Here is a 20,855-nt window from a genome sequence, read left to right as displayed (position 1 = left end):
GTGTATCCAAATGTTCGACACAGGGTAGACACTGGAAACTCTCCGTATTCCTCATTCTCTGAGTAGCCCCTTGTGCCATATGTAACCAGTCTTTTAAACAAGAAGTACACAGGAAACATTAGAAAGAGACCCCTTGTCTTCAACTCCGTCCCATGGGGGTCGTTTTCACCCGGGTCTGGATGAAAACTATGGCAGGCCTCATGACGTTACCAGTCACTCGGTGGTATTCAAAAGTCCTTGGGTCACTTTAAGTCATAAATATTATTCAACCGGTAATTTTATATTTGGAGTCCTAGGTAATTATCTGAGCTCTCTTGCTCCTATCTCTTAGAAAAGAAAAAAGAAGTTCCTCACCATCGCTACCTGACTTTCATCCCTTCAGTGTGGGCGAGTTACTCAACAGGCTGTGGGTTACCCACTTTGAACTCACTCTCGGTCTCTCTCGCCTTCCCTTTGGAGTGAGGCAGCCGCGGTCTTCAGGCCTCTGCTGACACCCTGGAGGAGTCCCTGTTATCTTCCCGCTCCAGATCACCTTTCACGTCCTCACACCCTTGCCTCCTTTCTTATACACACCCCAGCGACCAGTTTAGAGGAGTGACTCATAGCTGCTATGGTCAAAAGAACCAGCCAGCCTCAGAAGGCTCAGTCAGGGCTGCTGAGAAGGATTGAGAGCACAGGGCTCGAAGGAAACAGAAAAACATATCTCGAGCCTTCACCTTTCTCCAAGCATTCTGACCAAGGTCACAGTAAATGCCAGGAGACAATTTATTATCTCAATTGTAACAAGATTCACCCTGATAATAGAGGGAACACTTTATCTGTTCCATCTTCCACCCTCACTCCACTATTTTTTCGAGATGGAGTCTCGCTCTGTCGCCCAGGCTGGAGTGCAGTGGTGTGATCTCATGCCTCCTGGGTTCAAGTGATTCTCCTGCCTCAGCCTCCTATACGCACCCACGACCATGCCCAGCTAATTTTTTGTATTTTTAGTACAGACAGGGTTTCACCATGTTGGACAGGCTGGTCTTGAACTCCTGACCTCAGGTGATCTGCCTGCCCTGGCCTTCCAAAGTGCTGGGATTACAGGCGTGAGCCACTGCACTGAGCCTTTTCTTTTTCTTATCGACGCTTGGGTAGGGAAAGAGGACACAACTAGGAATCGAACTCATGAGAAGGGGTGTGGCCATAGAAGCATGACATGAACTAGGACATCTGATGGGCGCAATCGCTGACAGACAAGCTTTGCACTGAAGGGCAGCTGGCCTTGTGGAACTAGTCACAGGGCTTCATCCAGAGGAATCAGGACCTATAGAAACGGGCCTTTTTTAGTGAAAATCTACCCTCAGATAATATGATCAGGTTAGTCACCGGGAGAAGTCAAGGAGAAAAAGCTACTGTTATTTGTGTTATCAAAGAATTACTCACTGAGTTATTTTTATATCCAGCTCCAATAGGATTTGCATACCTTTTAAAAATAAAATATTGGCCAGGCGTGGTGGCTCATACCTGTAATCCCAGCACTTTGGGAGGCTGAGGTGGGTGCATTACCTGTGGTCAGGAGTTCAAGACCAGCTGGCCAACATGGTAAAACCCTGTCTCTAATGCAAAAATTAGCCAGGCCTGGTGGTGGGCGCCTATAATCCCAGCTACTTGGGAGGCTGAGGCAGGAGAATTACTTGAACCCAGGAGGCGGAGGTCACAGTGAGCCAAGATCGTGCCACTGCACTCCAGCCTGGGTGACAGAGTGGGACTCCATCTCCAAAAATAAATAAATAAATAAATAAATTAAATATTAAGTTGATAATGAGGCTAAAAGAAATGGAAGAAATCAGAGTGGCAATAAAGTGCAATGGTTGGGATGAACTGTCTCTGGAAGAGGAGCAACAAAGGCAAAACAGCAGCTCCCGCCAGCTTTGGAAGCTCGCAGAAGAGCATGAGTTTGATTCATGGTTTTCCAGAAACCATCTACCCATGTGAATACAGGGCCTTCTCTTCTTGATTCTGTTTCAATTATTATTCTTGTGAATTTAGCCAGAGTGCACTCTTTGAATAAAAGATTATTAAATATTAAGGTGCCATAGAGAACATTCTACCATTGCAAGCCTATCAATCTGAAGGGTTATTTTTTTTCCTGCTTCATAGCCAATGCACAAGACAATCTTCAACCCCTCTGCAATTATCCGTCTCATGTATTACCCAGCAAGAATGGCTGCAGCCACACCACAGCCCTCAGTGCTTGCACCTTCATTTAATAAGACCCTTTTGAAATGTAAAGGATGTAACAGCCTCCACTGGACGCCAAGATGGCTCAGTTTTACAAATAACTACTCTTGGCAACACTCAAGAGTAGGAGAGAGGCCGGGTGCTGTGGCTCACACCTGTAATCCCAGCATTTTGGGAAGCCAAGGCAGGTGGATCACTTAAGGTTAGGAGTTCAACCGCAGCTTGGCCAACATGGTGAAACCCTGTCTCTACTAAAAACACAAAAATTAGCCAGGTGTGGTGGTGTGCACCTATAGTCCCAGCTACTCAGAAGGCTGAGGCAGGAAAATCGTTTTACCCCAGGAAGCAGAGGTTGCAGTGAGTCAAGTCTGCGCCACTGCACTCCAGCCTGGGTGACAGAGCAAGACTCTGTCTCAAAAAAAAAAAAAAAAAAAAAAAAGAATAGCAGAGAAATTTGACATAATCAAGTAAATAAAAGAAGAATTTTAAAAAAGCAGAAATACCTGATGTTTGTACAGGGGTGCATTGGAAGAGTCACTGTAGTTAAACAGAAACATGTTGATGAAGTGGATGAGGATGCTGGGGGCGTGCTGAGATACATGGACGTCAAAGCAGCACCACTTGAAAATGATCATGAAAACCAGGTATCCAAACAGACACAGGATAAAAATCATCTCAGGGATAAATTGCAGAATGATGTTGAGAGTTCTTCTGAAGTATCTGGGGGTGGAAAACACACACATACACAAGATAGAACATCAAGGGAACATTAGGACTTAATTATTCTCTCAAAGCACAAAAGCACAAAATGTTCTATCTTTTTTTTTTCGCACTACTGGCAAACAACAGCACCCCACATCCCCCAGCAAAAAGCAATCCTGTATGGATGCATAGAAAAGAAAGTAAGAAGGAAATACTGGAAAGTGCTTTTGCACAAGAGTCAGAGAGAACCACAGTCTAGAAGTAACATCTAAAGCAAAGGTCATGTCCACACAGAGAGGGTGGTGATCTGACCACAGCTTCGCACGCGGACCTAGCTCACAGTTGCACATTTAAAGGCAAGAGGATATATAATGGGGACTTGGAAGCTTTTTCCTAAGAACGCTCTAAGATAGGGGTCGGCAAAGTGTGGTCCACAGGCCAATTGAGCCTATCACCTGATTCCGTACAGCCTAGAAGTTGAGAATGTTTTTTTTGTTGTTTTGTTTTTGTTTTTGTTTTTTTGAGATGGAGTCTCACTCTGTCACCCAGACTGGAGTGCAGTGATGTGATCTTGACTCACTGCAACCTCTGTCTCCAGGTCCAAGGGATTCTCCTGCCTCAGCCTCCCAAGTAGCTGGGATTACAGGTGCCCGCCACCACACCTAGCTAATTTTTGTATTTTTAGTAGAGACAGGGTTTCACCATGTTGTCTAGGCTGGTCTTGAACTCCTGACCTCAGGTGATCCACCTGTCGGCCTTCCAAAGTGCTGGGATTACAGGTGTGAGACACCGTGCCTGGCCTCCAGTCTTTTTTTGAACCCTCAAATATTTCTGCAGCCAGAGGAGCACTTACCTCGGACAGACTCTGCTTAGGAGAAACAAAGGTGCTGCCATTTCCAGCCAACCAGCTTGTCTTGGCTCAAGCCAAAATGCCCAGGGAAGTACCCCTCACAGGAAGAAAACTTGTACAGAGAGACGCAGGTTCCAAACCAGTGGCTCTGTCACCACTCATCATCAGTGTGATCAGACAGAGCAGGCAGAGAGTCCATCAGGAAACTTACATGTGATTGAAAAGGCTGAGGATGACACCAAAAACCATCTGGACAATTCCCAGGATCACCGACATCTTCATTTTATAGGAGTTCAAAAATGTGAGTTTGTTTGAAGCCAAGTTCCAAATCTGGATGGGAAATGGGACAAAAAACAAGTGAGAGAGTCTTAGAAGTTCTACTGGAGTCGAGGGCTGCAGCACAACTTACCCTGAGCAAAGCGCTCTGGGAACTGCATTTTCATATTTCAGTCCAGCTCAATGCATGCATTTTAGAGTCCAAAAAGGAAAAAAGGATGAAACCTTTTATAAATGCAACTTTAAGGACAAAAGTAACAGGATCATTAGTGCTATTATCAAACTGCTAGAGGAAAATAGGGGAGAAAAATCCTACGTGAAAAGATAATCTGGGAGGCCGAGGCAGGTGGATCACTTGAGGTCAGGAGTTCGAGACCAGCTTGGTCAACACGGTGAAACCCTGTCTCTGCTAAAAATACAAAAATTAGCTGGGCATGGTGGCAGTTTCCTGTAATCCCAACTACTCAGGAGGCTGAGGCAGGAGAATCGTTTGAACCCAGAAGGCGGAGGTTGCAGTGAGCTGAGATCGCGCCATTGCACTCCAGCCCCCTGGGTGACAGAGCAAGACTCTGTCTCAAAAAAAAAAAAAAAAAAAAAGAAGAAGAAAACTAATCTGAACTATTATGGCAAGATCTCAAACTTGCCTCAGTTTCCCTAATCATGGTCTATAGATCATTGGCCCGTGAATGTATCCAATCCTTTTTAATAATACCACCTCTTACTCTGCAAGTCTGTAGTGCTTCACATGACGAAGCATTTCCCCAGGCCCTTCTCAAAAAGCTGTTCCAGTAGCCAATCTTTGTAAGCATGATGGGTAAGACACAGTCCCAGCCTTCTACACGACCCCTGTTTTAAACAGCACTGCCAGGTGGGGATCATGTGTACCTGTCCTGCCCCAAACGACACTGGTGATACTGACATGAGGAGAAAGCACACTGGGTGCTCGTGCAGGGCAGGTGGGTGGAGGGGTTAGTGAGGGTCTCACGCTGGCTAAGGACCAGAGTCACTAACATTCACCTTCCCCATTTAAATCTCAGCAGCCCCATGGTCTCCACTCCCACTCTGTGGAAAGGATTCCAAGTCCTTGCTCCTTCCCCTGTCCCCATCCGTACTTGAGGTACATCCCAAATTGTTTTCAGGTTTGCTCTGGGATGTGTCAAAGGTGACAAGGGCACAATGGCTTTCTCACCTTTTCTCCTAAATGACTTCCTCCTCCAAACTTCTTTGCTTCTGTTAAGGGGCCAACATCCAACCAGACACAACCTCAAACACAGTCATCTCGCTCCCTCCAACACACGCACGTGCTCACATGGTCAAGTGCTAATTTGCACTGATCCTTCCTTTGCAATGTCCTGAGCCAGGCCAGAGGTGCACCCACTGAGGAGACGGCTGCTGGGAAGCGGGGAGAAGGGACTCCAATAACAGATGCCCAGACCCCAGAGATGCCTCCTCTACCCTCACATGGGCCTTGGCATCTAAGTGGCACCAGGTGTGCCCCAGCCCTTGGCATTCCCCTTGCCCACCTGGCTGGACAGTTCCCACAGGCACATTCAATGCAGTGAGGGCAGGTGTGCTAGCACACTTTAAACCCAGCCAAATCTGACACATTAAAAATGTTGGCCAGGTGCAGTGGCTCACGCTTGTAATCCCACCACTTTGGGAGGCTAAGACAGCAAGATCCCTTGAGGTCAGGAGTTTAAGACCAGCCTGGCAACAAAGTGAGATCCCATCTCTACAAAAAATTTCTTTAAAAATTAGCCCAGCATGGCATGGTGGCTCATGCCTGTAATCTCAGCTGCTAAGGAGGCTGAGGCAGGAGAATCACTTGAACCCGGGAGGCAGAGGTTGTGGTGAGCTGAGATCGCACCATTGCACTCCAGCCTGGGCAACAAAAGTGAAACTCCGTCTCAAAACAAACAAACAAACAAAAATCAGCCCAGCATGGCATGGCACGTGCTTGTAGTCCCAGCTGCTTGGAAGGCTGAAGCAGGGAGATTGAGCCCAGGAGGTCAAGGCTGCAGTGAGCCATGATCATGCCACTACATTACAGCCTGGGCAAGAGAGCAAGACCTTGCCTCTAAATAAATAAATAAAAAGAAAATTTTAAAATGTTAATAGTTAAGTACCAAGCACATACTAAGCAATTTAGATGTGTCTATTTCATTTAGTTCTACTGAAAACTCTATGAGATATAGTTATTCTCATTTTACAGATAAGGTAATTTATCATAACCACAGGAAGATTAATTTACTTACATACCTAGGAAGAAATAACATAAGAGCAACTAATATTCAAGGAGTATTTACCACGTTTGTGCATCAGACTCTGTTCTAGGGGTTTTACGTGTAAACATAATTTCATTTGCTGAGCAACCCTAGGAGTTAGGGCTGGTGTTTATTTTTATTTTTATTTTTATATGTGTATATATATTTTTTTGAGACAGAGTCTTGCTCTGTCGCTGAGGCTGGAGTGCAGTGGTGCAGTCTCGGCTCACTGCAACCTCCACCTCCTGGGTTCAAGCGATTCTCCTGCCTTAGCCTCCCTAGTAGCTATGATTACAGGCACCCACCACCATGCCCAGCTAATTTTGTATTTTTAATAGAGATGGGATTTCACCATGTTGGCCAGGCTGGTGTCGAACTCCTGACCTCAAATGATCCGCATGCCTTGGCCTCCCAAAGTGCTGGGATTACAGGTGTGAGCCATCGCACCCAGCCTAAGGCTGTTATTATATGCATTTTATAGGCGAGGAAACAGATATAGAGATGTTAACATGCTCAAACTCACAGAGCAAGTAAATAGAAAAGCAAAGATTTAAACACAGGCAGTCTGATTCCTGCGTTAAGAGGCCAGGCTCTTAACCATTTTGTTGTGTTCATTTGTTACAAAATTTTCAGAAACACCTTAAAGCCAGCTATGATGAAGGCCAAATATTTTGTGATTTGATTCACAAATAGATGCCAAATGCAGTCAGTAAATGCACTGTAGAAATTTGTATTATGTAAAAAGTAAGCCTATATATATATATATGATACAAGTACTAACACAGGGACAGACATTGATATGGTTTGGCTGTATTCCCACCCAAATCTCATCTTGAATTGTAGCTCCCATAATTCCCATGTGCTGTGGGAGGAAGCCGGTGGGAGATCATTGAATCATGGGGGTGGTTTCCCCCATACTATTCTCACGGGAGTCAATAAGTCTCACAAGATCTGATGGTTTTATAACAGGAAACCCATTTCACTTGGCTCTCATTCTCTCTCTTGCCTGCCACCATGTAAGATGTGCCTTTCACCTTCTGCCATGATTGTGCGGCCTCCCCACACAATCATTTTCTTTATAAATTACCCAGTCTCGGGGATGTCTTTATCACCAGCATGAAAATGGACGAATACAGACATGTTCTGTTAAAGTGGTTATCTCTGAGGAACAGGACTGCAGGAACTGGAGAGGTAGGAAAGGCAACTCCTACTTTTCTTTTCTTTTTTTTTTTTTTTGAGAAGAGTCTCTCTGTATCACCCAGGCTGGAGTGCAGTGGTGTGATCTCAGCTTACTGCAACCTCAGGTTCCCAGATTCATGTACTTCTCCTGCCTCAGCCTCCCGAGTAGCTGGGATCACAGGCATATGCCACCATGCCTGGCTAATTTTGGTATTTTTACTGTTTTTTTTTTTTTTTTTTTTTGAGATGGGCTCTCACTCTGGTTGCCTAGGCTGGAGTGCAGTGGCATGATCTCAGCTCACTGCAACCTCCACCTCCCAGGTTAAAACAATTCTCCTGCCTCAGCCTCCCAAGTAGCTGGGACTACTGGCATGTACCAACGTGCCCAGTTAATTTCTGTATTTTTAGAGGAGACAAGGTTTCACCATGTTGGCCAGGCTGGTCTCGAACTCCTGACCTCAAGTGATCCACCCGCCTCAACCTCCCAAAGGGCTGGAATTATAGGCATGAGCCACCACACCTGGCCAACTCCTGCTTTTCTTTATATAATATTTTGTGTGGTATAGATTTTTAAAATCATATAGGTATATGTATTATTTTAGGATAGAAAGACCAGAAATTTTCAAAATTCTAAATGTTACTAGGAACAGATTTCATTATTTTCAAAATCCCACATTCTCTTTCACCCTGACATATTTTCTTTCTTTTCTAACTTGTGGGCAGATGACAAAATTGCATGCAGAGTAGAAACTCAGGATCATGCAGTTCTGCAATGTGAAATACTGTAGCTCCACTCTGTCTGAGGAGCAGCAATGGACAGGCAGGATTTGCTGATGAATTAACTGTGGGCTGTGGAGGGGAGAGGTGAGACTATCGGAGCAATGAGATTCCAAACAAAGGAAGATCAACCAGACCCTAAGATCATCCCCGTCTAGATTCCCTCTCCACCTGCTTACTAAACATGAAATTCCTTTGACCAAGGACAATGTCTTGCAGGCCACAAAAATTCAAACTAGTTTTTAGTGCTTTGCAACTTATAAACCAGCCTTCAAGGACTTTACCACTTTTGATAAAAATGCAAGTGTCCCTGGGTGGCAAGTATAAACAAATCCTGGGCAAACTTTCTGTTTTTATAAGGGCAGGGAGGCGGGAGATAGCAGGATGACCCAGGAAAACTTAAGAGGAGGTGACCTGTAAGCCAGGAGAGACTGGATAACCAATTTTAGGGCTAGTACTATTTACTTCTAACTGTCAGCAACAAAAACTGAGGTCTCACGTTCTCTCCCATAAAGAAAGAGCTTAGAAGAAACATGGACAGCATTTGCCAGGTTCAGTTTTCATTTGGAGCATAAGGCCGCCACCTGGTGGCAGCATGCACTGGGCCAATAAAAATAAACAGCTTTACATGAATGGGCATGTGTTATATCTCCTCAAAACCACTTTATATCTACAGGCTGCGAGGAAGTATTGTTTTGCTTAGCTCAAATCAAGCTGACTAGGATAGATATAACAAATAAAATGAAGCAAATACCTTTTAAAAAAAAGTGTCAATTCTATGCAGTAAAACAAAGCAAACATAAAAACAAATCCACACTCTTTTAGAAAAAAGGGAAATGTTTCCCACTGCGAGAAAATACAAAGCAGGGAACTTAAACTTGATTAGGATGCTAAATAGCTTATGTAATATGCATTCTCCCCAGGCAACCAAGTGCCTTTTAAAGAAGCAATTATTAAGCACCAGGGATGTGACTGATGGAGAAAGAGGCAGATGTTTGGGGAACTATATGGAAAATGGGGCTGGGCAGAAGGTGTAGATAGAACATTTACTTGAATCTGGCTCTACGTGTCACAAAAACATCAGCAGAAGTTATTTCATCTCAACACAAGTTTGTTGATTTGACAGGCTTTGTTGGCCTTTTCTTCTCTATCCAGAGGTCTCCTCCACAAGACAGTTCACATAATAAATATTTAACCCAAGAAGACATCATTACCGGATCAATCCCAAATGGGTATGGATTTCCAAAATACACTCCTGGTATGGCTGGGTCCAGCTGCAGATACGGATTTTCCTCCATTACATGAGTACTTTAGAGGGAGAAAGGGAGAAAAACAAACAATGATCAACCGGAGCAGGAAAAATGCTATAGTACCACCAGTCATGAACTTGCCCACCAAAGCCCAACTATTGGTGCAACTCATCAATTCAGCTGATTCAATATCTACTCCGCATCAGTATTGTCCTAAGCACTGAAGCTACAATCTGAGTTTCCGAAGAGATCTCAGCCTGATGTGCTAAAGTAAAGAAAATCAGGGCCGAGAGCAGTGGCTTACATTCATAAACCCAGCACTTTGGGAGGCTGAGGCGGGAGGATCCCTTAAGCCTAGGAGTTTGAGACCAGCTGGTTGTGGTGGCACATGCCTTTAGTTCCAGCTACTTGGGAGGCTGAAGAGGGAGGATCACTTGAGCCTGGGAGGTCAAGGCTGCAGTGAGCCATGACTGCACCACTGCACTCCAGCCTGGACAACAGAGTGAGACTCTGTTGAAAGGAAAATAAAAGGGGAAGGGGGAGAGGGGAGAGAAGGGGAAAGGGAAAGGGAAAAGGAAGGAAAAGGAAGGGAAATCAGGGGTTGTACACACATCAGAAACGAAGTAGAAGGCAGGGATGCTGGGAGAACGCAGGAAAGAAACCCTAGCCCAGGGATATGCTTGGGAAATCTCCCCAGGGAACACTGGGGCTGCTTCTGAAGGATGGATTGGTTTTTTACATACACACCTCAACTGCTAGAAAACTTACCTCTAAAAACACGTAGCCCATTGAATGTCTTTAAACCTGTATCCCCTTTTCACCCAGAAGCATGCATGTCAATGGGGAAAAATTTCTTTTTTCTTTCTTTTTTTTTTTTTTTTTTTGAGACAGAGTTTCACTCTTGTTGCCCAGACTGGAGTGCAATGGCATGATCTCGGCTCACTGCAACCTCCGCCTCCCCCCACAGCCTGACCCCAGGTTCAAGCAATCCGCCTGCTTCAGCCTCCCAAGTAGCTGGGATTACAGGCATGTGCCACCACGCCCAACTATTTTTTGTATTTTTAGTAAAGATGGGGTTTCACCATGTTGGTTAGGCTGGTCTCGAACCCCTGACCTCAAGTGATCTGCACGCCTTGGCCTCCCAAAGTGCTGGGATTAGGCGTGAGCCACCGCACCTGGCCCAGAAATTTCTTACTCTCTGTCTCTGCAAGCCTTAAGGGGGTGAGAAAGTTGAGCTAATTTTTTTTAAGAATCTGCATCTGTGGAAGGGTTCAAGGAATGAGCATTTGCAATGAAGAGGAACAGGCCTGGCATGGTGGCTCATGCTTATAACCCCAGCACTTTGGGAGGCTGAGGTGGGTGGATCACTTGAGGTCAGGAGTTCGAGAGCGGCGTAGCCAACATAGTAAAATCCCTTCTCTACTAAAAATACAAAAATTAGTCGGACACAATGGCACATGCTTGTAATCCCATCTACTCAGGAGGCTGTGGCAGGAGAATTACTTGAAACCAGAAGGCGGAGGTTGCAGTGAGCCAAGATCGTATCACTGCACTCCAGCCTGGGCAATACAGCAAGACTCCATCTACAAAAAATAAAATAAATTTAATTTAATTTAATTTAAAAATAATGAAATGATGAAGAACAGACAGCACACAGTCTTGACAGGCTGTCCAGAAATACGCTCCCTTCCCTTCTGCAGTGAGGTGCTGGGGGCCTTAGGTAGCAGCTGAGGGAATCGGGAAGCCTGGCCTACTGTCCTGGCCCTCAATATAAACAGCAGCAGCTGATCGTGACTCACTCACCCAGACGTGACCCCCATCCTAATGGCATGACTCAGTGCACATGGCTGGCTTTCCATAGCAGAGAAGTGTTTGTGTGTTCACAAAGGGAAAAGTCACCCCTGACAGGAGGGAACTGGCCTGGCAGCCACAGCTAAGCCATCGTGTATCCTGCTGAGCATAAACAACTTCAAAGGACAGCAACATCAGGCAAGGCCACCTGGCCGCTAAGAGTGATTAAAAACAAGATCATTCCACAATCGTACCCCGATACAGGCAAAAAGAAGGATATAGTCCAAACCACAAAAATGATCCAACATCCCTGCATCCTAACAAAGGCTAAATCCCCTAAGCCCTTTCTAATACCCTCTTAATAGAGACGGTTTTCCCAGTGAGGCACCATTTCCTTCGTTGAGTCAATACGCCCAACTCCATTGACTACAGGAATGTTTTCGGTGGTCTTTCAACCATCAAGGAAGCAGGTCCATCAAGGAACCATGTCGCAGCTGGTGACCAGAATCAGCTTGCTGTGTACTTCAGCTGTCTTTTTCTTCCACCACAGTGATAATGAGGTTCTGCCTTATACTCCTGATCCTTCACATACGGCTGAGCATTGCTCCAATTCAAGACCAAAGAGTCTTGAATTGGGGAAGAAGATATTTGCAGGTGCATACGAGAACAGCATTCATACCCATATCTGCAGCGTGGTAATAAGACAGTTAACTTGGGCCTTTCACAATCATACTCCATGGGAAATGGAATTTCATGTTGGTAGTCTGGTGAAATTACGCAGATTGAACAAGTTTCAAAACTCATCTCAGCCAGGAGCGCTGGCTCACGCCTGTAATCCCTGCACTTTGGGAGGGCGAGGCGGGCGGATCACCTGAGGTCAGGAATTCAAGACTAGCCTGGCCAACATGGTGAAACCCCATCTCTACTCAAAATACAAAAATTAGCTGGGCGTGGTGGCGCACACCTGTAATCCCAGCTACTTGGGAGGCTGAGATGGGAGAATCGCTAGAACCCGGGAGGCAGAGGTTACAGTGAGCCAAGATTGCGCCACTGCACTGCAGCTTGGGCCACAGAACGAGACTCCATCTCAAAATAAAAAATAAATAAAAATAAAACTCATCTCTATACTTACGAGTTTAAATCTACAGAGCAGAACTAAGTGTATGAATGAATGTGTTTGTTTGTTTGTTTGTGATGGGGTCTTGCTCTATTGCCCAGGCTGGAGTGCAGCAGTGCCATCATGGTTCATTGCAGCCTCAACCTCCCAGGCTCGGATGATGTTCCTGTCTCAGCCTCCCGAGCAGCTGGAACCACAGGCATGTGCCACTGTGCCCAGCTAATTTTTTTTATTTTTCATTTTATGTAGAGGCAGGGTCTCCCCGTATTGCCCAGGCTGGTCTTGAACTCCTGGGTTCAAGCGATCCTCCCACTTTGGCCTCCCAAAGTTCTGAGATCACAGGTGTGAGCCACCGTGCTCAACCTAATTTGTTTTTAAATTTATGAAAGTTTTGTTCTTTTGGGCATCTCTTTAGAATACTAATTGCAAAGCAAAAAAAAAAAAAAAAAAAAAAAAATCACAGACACAGCTGTCTGTATGTCATTCTGGAAAATGTTTTATCCTTCATTTTTCTATATTTTTATTTTTCTGCATTTATTTAAGGTGGGGAATCCCATCTCTATGTCAGGGAACGTAGGCCTAGCAGAGAAACAAGAAGTGACTGCATTAGAGTCTCCACGCCCCCACACTAAAGATTCCTACAGTCTCCTGGAGCCTCTCTGTGCCCACATTAAGCCCCTTGAATGCCCTCAGGAAAGCTTTGTCAAAAGAAACCCAGGATTGGGCCAGGCGTGGTTGCTCATGACTGTAATCCTAGCACTTTGGGAGGCCAAGGCAGGTGGATCACGAGGTCAGGAGATCAAGACCATCCTGGCCAACATGGTGAAACCCCGTCTCTACTAAAAATAACAAAAATTAGCCAGGCATGGTGGCGTGTGCCTGTAGTCCCGGCTACTCAGGAGGCTGAGGCAGGAGAACGGCTTGAACCCGGGAGGCGGAGGTTTCAGTGAGCCGAGATTGCGCCACTGCACTCTAGCCTGGGTGACAGAGCAAGACTCTATCTCAAAAAAAAAAAAAAAAAAAAAAAAAAAAAAACAGAAAGAAAAAGAAACCAGGATTGAATCTTTTCTAACTGAAAAACTCTTGGATGAAATTGATTGTTCATTCTGTCCCCCATTTACGATGTTCACTACAGATTTTGGTGAGCCAGTAAAACCCATGGAGTCCCTTCCTTGGGAGAGGAAGAATGGGAAAAGAGATTGTGAACACGTTTACCTATCTCAGCCTTCACTTTGGTCCTCTTTTCTCATTTGTTCAAAGGGAAGTTCCAGGATGAGACAGAGAAATCTTAAGCTGACCCAAAGAAGCCGGGCAGAGACAGATGTTAGGAAATGTCACCACTGATATGTTTTACAAACTAACCCTCATGCTGCTGTGGAAATCTCAGGTACGTGATGCACGTAGCCTAAGATCCCCCCGAAAATCATGAGGCTGTCACAATTTCTATTTGTTCACTTCACAGTCCCCTATCCTCCAGAGTCCCCTGTCCTCCCCCAGTTCATTAAATTGACCGACCTCTCAAACTCTCAAATCTTTCTCCCCATAAAAGTCTCCATTCCTGAAAGGTTGTGTTTTCATTCTGAAGACTGCTTGTCTGATTAACGGCATAAACTCACTGTGGAATGCACAGGGGAAGGGTGGACTGTGGGGATTTAGAGACTTTCCAGGTCTCTCTATTCTACAGTCCCCACAGCTCCTTACCAGGTGACCCCTATCCCCAACTCTGTCAGCCAGAGGACAAACACAGGGAGACAGCACTGCAAAACCAACCCTTTCCTCATTTGCTTTTTTTTTCCTGACATGGAGTCTCGCTCTGTTGCCCAGGCTGGAGCGCAATGGTGCAATCTTGGCTCACTGCAACCTCCACCTCCTGGATTCAAGCAATTCTCGTGCCTTGGCCTCCCAAGTAGCTGGGATTATAGGCACATGCCACCATGCCCAGCTAATTTTTGTATTTTTAGTAGAGATAGGGTTTCACCATGTTGGCCAGGCTGGTCTCGAACTCCTGACCTCAAGTGATCCTCCCACCTTGGACTCCCAAAGTGTTGGGATTGCAGGCATGAGTCACCATGCCCAGCCTCTCATTTGCTTTTGTTTGAGACAGCATCTTGCTGTGTTGCCCAGGCTGGAGTGCAATGGTGTGATTGTAGCTCATGCAGCCTTGACCTCCTTGGCCCAATTCATCCTCCTGCCTCAGCCTCCCAAGTAGCGAGGACTACAGGCATGCCAACTCATCTGGCTAATTACTTTTTCTTTTTCTTTTTGGAGATGGAGTCTCACTCTGTCACCCAGGCTGGAGTGCAGTGGTGCAATCTCAGCTCACTGCAACCTCCGCCTCCCAGGCTCAAGCAATTCTCCTGCCTCAGCTGGGATTCCAGGCGCCCACCATCACACCTGGCTAATTTTTGTATTTTCAGTGGAGACCAGGTTTCACCATATTGGCCAGGCTTGTCTCGAACTCCTGAGCTCAGGTGATCCGCCCGCCTCAGCCTCCCAGAGTGCTGGGATTACAGGCATGAGCTACCGTGCCTGGCCTATTTGTTTTGAATTTTCAAGTGCACCTCTGAGTAGAGCTAGGTGTAGACTCCCCCAACCAAGAAAACAGTCACTGAGGCCACCCGGATGGTCAGCGACTGCGCCATCTCTCTCCATCAACTCACTTCCATGTGCCGTTTCTGAACATGGGTTGGACACTCCAAGAAGAGCCGAAGATGTTCAAGGACTTGGAGAAGCAGTCATTGTAGATCAAACCCGTGTAGATGGAGAAGATGCCCATAAGTAGGATCAGATAGCGCCCGTGGAAGAAGGTGTTCCAAATCTGGCCTCAGAGACACAGAGAGGATGATCGTCAGTGGGCTCTGAAGCAGACCCCGGAGGAAGTGTTCTACAGGATGTCTCCAGCATCACCGGTGCAGGCACCCTTTAGGGGGGCCACATGACCATGGCAGACATCAATCATCCAGACAGGAAGAGCACACACATCACGGTTTTTAGAACATATAGGTGCACCAAAAAGTCCTAGGCTGGTATTTGTTATCGTTAAACAAAAACCATATAGGCAAAAATTGGCCGGGCATGGTGGTGCATGCCTGTAATCCCAGCTACTTGGGACGCTGAGGCAGGAGAATCACTTGAACCCAGGAGGTGGAGGCTGCAGTGAGCCAAGATTGCACCACTGCACTCCAGCTTGGGTGATAGAGCAAGACTCTGTCAAAAAAAAAAAAAAAAAGCCGGGTGTGGTGGCTCACACCTGTAATCCCAACACTGTGGGAGGCCGAGGTGGGCAGATCACCTGAGGGCAGGAGTTCGAGACCAGCCTGACCAACATGGTGAAACCCCATCTCTACTAAAAATTAGCCAGATGTGGTGGTATGCACATTAGTCCCAGTTACTCGGGAGGCTGAGGCAGGAGAATCACTTGAACCCAGGAGGCGGAGGTTGCAGTGAGCTGAGATTGCCCCACTGCACTCCAGTCTGGGTGACAGAGCAAGACTCTGTCTCAAAAAAAAAAAAAATATATATATATATATACACACACACACACACACATATATGCATGCCTCAGATTATTCCATTGCGCCTGCATTAGAAAATAAACTGAAGTGCAAGCAAGGCCTCATCTGCTTAGGAAGGGACTTGAAAGCAGGTGGCTGGTGTCTCAGGTGCTTCCAGGAAGTAAGCACTGAACTGGCCTCTCATGGCCGCTACATTTATGACAAGTCAGATGTATACTCATTTTGCATCTTGTCATTGTAAAGTTGAGTCCCTGTCTGACTGTGTCTGCTGAGAAGAATAAAGTGCTTTCTCATAATACTGAATAATGTGTGTCAATCATTCCAAGAAGTGCTGACATGTAACTCTGAAACTCAAAATGTTTACCATACAAAACTACATCTTTAAGCTTGGCATAGAAAACTATATTAAAACTATATTGGTCACAGGTTGATTGTGTCCTCTAACCTTGACATCGCTGACCTAGCTGTAATTAATTCAACCTGTAATAAAACATTGCAGATATTCTTTTTTTTTTTTTTTTTTTAGATGAAGTCCCTCTCTGTCACCCAGGCTGGAGTGAAGTGGCACGATCTCGGCTCATTGCAACCTCCACCTCCCAGGTTCAAGTGATTCTCCAGCCTCAGCCTCCCGAGTAGCTGGGACTACAGGTGCCCACCACCATGCCTGGCTAATTTTTGTATTTTTAGTAGAGACAGGGTTTCACCACGTTGGCCTCGAACTCCTGATTTCAAATGACCCACCCACCATGGCCTCCCAAAGTGGTGGGATTACAGGTGTGAGCCACTGCCCCTGGCAAGCTGATATACTTTGAACCAATGCACCCTCTTGAGTTGTCTCAGCCTTCACAGTACTCTGCGAAGGTGGAGAAACTTAAGAGCGGGGAAACGATGTTCAGGGTTTCTCAGTGTTCAGAAGAACACGGGTCCCAGGCTGCTTCTGCCATGAACAAATACTCATGATATTTTAAGTAAAAACACTACAAATAGTATGCACTACTTGATGCCAATTTTTGAAAAATTGGTGGATAAGCACAAACAAATTGGAAAGATATCCAAAAGCATTCCTGGTGATTTTTCTCTAGGTCACTAGATGTTGCATTTTTCTAATGTTTACAATGATTACGTATTTCTTTCATAATCAGAGAAAAAAACCAGAGTTAGAAAAAATATATAATGAAAAAGAAACATCGATGCCTTATCAAGTCATGAACAAAAACCCAAAAATGCTGAAAGGAACGGCACCACACCATCCAAAGGAATTACCTTTGGCCAGAAGTTGTAGGTTCATTTTGGCTCTGTTTTACTTTCCTTCTCTCCCTTATTTTTCATAAAAATGTGTTATTTCTATGGTGAAAACCACATACAGGTTTTCATACTCTGAAAATGAATGGGGGCAAGACGGTCAGTGGACGCTCACCTCATTGTCTGTCTTCTGGGAGAGCAAGCGTCTCTCATTCAGAACCATCCAAAGTGCGGCCAGGAGCATCACGGTTCCGTGACCACAGTCTCCAAACATCACAGCGAACAGGAAGGGGAAAGTGATGATGGTGTAAGGGGCTGTGGAGGGGAGACACACAATACCTGAGGCCTCAGCACAGCCTCGGGGCCCCCACCTCAGATTCCCTGCCACAGCTCCATGATCTTCATGCGGGCTTCCGTAAGTCTTTCTGGTTGTCTTTTTCTCACCATCCCCACCCTGACACATGATTAACTGCCATATAAATGAGTGCATCTGTTTCTAGGCATTCTTTTTTTCAATTATTTTTTTTTTTTTGAGACAGGGTCTCACTCTGTCACCCAGGCTGGAGTGCAGTGGCACGATCATGGCTCACTGAAACCTCCACCTTCTGGACTCAAGTGATCCTTCCACGTCAGCCTCTTGAGTAGCTGGAACTACAGGTGCGTGCCACCATGCCTAACTAACTTTTAAAACTTTCTGTAGAGATAAGGTCTCACTATATTGCCCAGGCTGGTCTCAAACTCCTGGTTTCAAGCAGTTCTCCCACCTCGGCCTCCCAAAGTGTTGGGATTACGGGCATGAGCCACTGCGCCCAGTCTATGAGCAGGCATTCTTATTCTCCACTTAACAGATGTGCTGAGGCTTAGAGAAGCTGAGTGACTTGTCAAAAATCACAAAGCCAAAACAAAAGAAAAAATAGAAAAAAATCACAAAGTTTGACGGAACATAAGATCAGCTTTCTCTCTCTAGGTGCTTTCTATACTCTTCTCCACACCCATCTTTTGTCTGTTTCTCCACCATTCACATGCGCCACACACCACCAGCAGTTTGCTCACAGGGACCCTCAACCCAGGAGGCCCCTGCTTTACAGGCCACAAATTAGACTGGGCCTCAGGCTGGAGAAGAACAGCACCAGGCACTGCTTGGATAAAGGGTATCTGGTCTATCCTTTGACTTTATTTTATCTATTTTTTGAGACAGGATCTCACTCTGTCGCCAAGGCTGGAATGCAGTGGCGCCATCTTGGCTCAATGCAATCTCCGCCTCCAGAGTTCAAGCGATTCTCCTGCCTCAGCCTCCTGAGTAGCTGCGATTACAGGTGCCTGTCACCATGCCCTGCTAATTTTTGTATTTTCAGTAGAAACAGGGCTTTGCCATGTTGGTCAGGCTGGTCTCCAACCCCTAACCTCAAGCAATCCATATCCTCGGCCTCCCAACGTGCTGGGATTACAGGCGTGAGCCACCGTGCCCAGCCTACCCCTTTATTTTATTAACCAAGCTAGCAAGATTCCACAGCTTAGGACACCAAGAATCGAGTCTTCTAAGTTCTGTGTACTGGTGTCTTTCCCACACAGTAACTATAGGACTGTGAAGATGCCAAGATATGGCCCTCATTGAATTGGTGAAGGAAATGAACACCAACTTCAGCTGCCGGATGAAGCTGCAGTTTAAGGGCGCACAGGTGAAGACAAAAAGCAAGTCTTTCACCAATCGGCATTTATAGACGACATCACAGGGTATTAGGAAACCAATGAGGATTTTAGGAATCCCACTGCTTGCCCCTACTATCCTACTTCTTCCTCCGATTCCCACAGCTACTACCCTAGCCCCAAGCCTCACAGTTTTAACAAGTTCACCTCCTGGGTCACCTCAGGGGTCCATCTTACCCAGTTTTCACAATGCCCAGTTGTGCAATTAATCGGATCCTTACCTGGGTTTATCTCGCGGTAGCTGCCGACACCGTAGGCATCGACAATATTCTGGAAGCCAGCTGTGAATTTATTGGTCCTGTTAAATGTGGGAGGGGCTGTTTTAGATTGCACTGTGGTCATGATGGGGGCCATGGAGGAGCCACTTAGTTCCTGGAGGGGAAAAAAAAAAGCGACAAAGATGTAAGGAGGAGAGTCTTGGGCTAGATGTCAGCACAAGGGTCACAGTCCCAGCTCCTGCTGTCCCTTACTGAGTGAACTTGGGGCAATCCCTTGATCTCTCTGAGACTCAGGACGTCATGTGTAGAGAGTTAATAGCTTCCCAGTACTTATCCAATTCATCTCACAGGAGGGCTGTCAAGAGAACTGAGTCCCTCCGGGAGGGAGTCTCTGACAATCTCCCATCTCCTGCTGCTGTAAATGCGAATGTTATGACTCCTGGCCCTCTACGCTTCCCTCCTCTCCGCTTTCTCAATTCATCACCCCCTTCCAAATGGTCCTGACCCTTCCCCAGTTTTTTCCTAATTGCCTGCTTAGACTTTCAAACTCCAATGTGTCACCGACACCACAAAATCCAGGATTCATCGACTTGCCGCAGAGCCAGGTCCCCTCCACAAACTCTTACCCCTTCAGCAGAGCCTCAATTCTCCCGGATTCCTAGAATCTTGGAATCACGGATTTGTCCCTTCTCTGGTTTCAGTCAGTCGATCACCCACCAAAGCTTGCTAATTCCCCCTTCAGAATCCTTCCTCCGATTCCCACAGCTCACCCTAGCTCCAAGCCTCAGCGTCTCTGCCAGCCTCTCCCCTCTCCATTTATCTAACGCCCAGATTGCTCAAGCATTCTTTTAATACAACTAACAAAAAGCACTATCTTACTCATGTTATTCTCCAGCTTTAAAATCTTCAAAGGCTGCCTATAGCCTAAAGAATGAAATCAAAACTCTTTAGTCTTGTGATCAAGACTACTTAACAATATGCCTTAATCCTCCATTTACACCTTCACCCCTCCCCACACTTCCCCATGGAAACTGGCCATGTCTACACTAGCCACCTCTCTTCTCCACTTGCTCAAGTCTTTTTTCTTTTTCTTTTTTTTCTTCCTGAGACAGGAAGTCCAAGGCTAGAGTGCAGTAACATGATCATAGCTCACTACAGCCTCAGACTCCTAGGCTCAAGCAATCCTCCCGCCTCAGCCTCCTGAATAGCTGGGACTACAGCCATGCAATGCTATTTTGCACACGCTGGTCTTGAACTCCTAGGCTCAAACGATCCTCCCGCCTCAGCCTCCCAAAGTGCTGGTATTACAGGCATGAGCCACTGCATCCATTCTACCTACTTGAGTCTTAACAATTCCAAGCGCTCCCTGTCCAGGAACCGTACAGCCACCGCACGCCCAACAGCACTTGCCATCTGCACATCCAGTGGGATCTGACACCAGCTGGACGAGTGCTCATCATCCCAGCTTCAATCCTCCGCTGCCTTCGGGAGGCCCCACCCCGCCCCACCTCCCTTCACCTGCTCCCTGGCCAGCCTCCTACCGTTCTGTGCACGCATCACTTCCTCCAGGATGCACCCCTGCCCTGCCCGGCCTGGTTGAAACGCTTTTTAAGTGCCCCATTTAGGTGGTTTTTGGACCATGATGTGGGGACATGGGAGTGCATGAGGAACAGTTTCTGTATTCAAATCCTGCCTCCTGGGTATAGGACTGTGGTCAGGTTACTTCTACTTCCTGTGCCTCCAT

General features: G+C 46.2%; 1 protein-coding gene across 3 annotated transcripts in view; it reads right to left on the bottom strand.

The window, feature by feature from the left end:
- The window catches only part of ATP6V0A4 (ATPase H+ transporting V0 subunit a4), a 91,408-nt gene that overhangs the window by 22,994 nt on the left and 47,559 nt on the right, over window positions 1-20,855 (bottom strand). For all 3 annotated transcript variants that reach the window (XM_009203949.3, XM_009203950.3, XM_009203948.2), the window contains 6 exons: window positions 19,115-19,265; window positions 17,362-17,501; window positions 15,090-15,247; window positions 9,486-9,579; window positions 3,987-4,105; window positions 2,727-2,943 (listed from right to left, as the gene is read on the bottom strand). In XM_009203949.3, the coding sequence (XP_009202213.1) occupies window positions 2,727-2,943; window positions 3,987-4,105; window positions 9,486-9,579; window positions 15,090-15,247; window positions 17,362-17,501; window positions 19,115-19,265 (879 nt within the window). The remainder of the gene's footprint in view (window positions 1-2,726; window positions 2,944-3,986; window positions 4,106-9,485; window positions 9,580-15,089; window positions 15,248-17,361; window positions 17,502-19,114; window positions 19,266-20,855) is intronic.

This window comes from Papio anubis, chromosome 4 (genome assembly GCF_008728515.1).
Source record: "Papio anubis isolate 15944 chromosome 4, Panubis1.0, whole genome shotgun sequence".
Taxonomy (NCBI): Eukaryota; Metazoa; Chordata; class Mammalia; order Primates; family Cercopithecidae; genus Papio; species Papio anubis.
The sequence above is the reverse complement of the archived record's forward strand: the minus strand, read 5'-3'. Positions and strand labels throughout refer to the sequence as shown.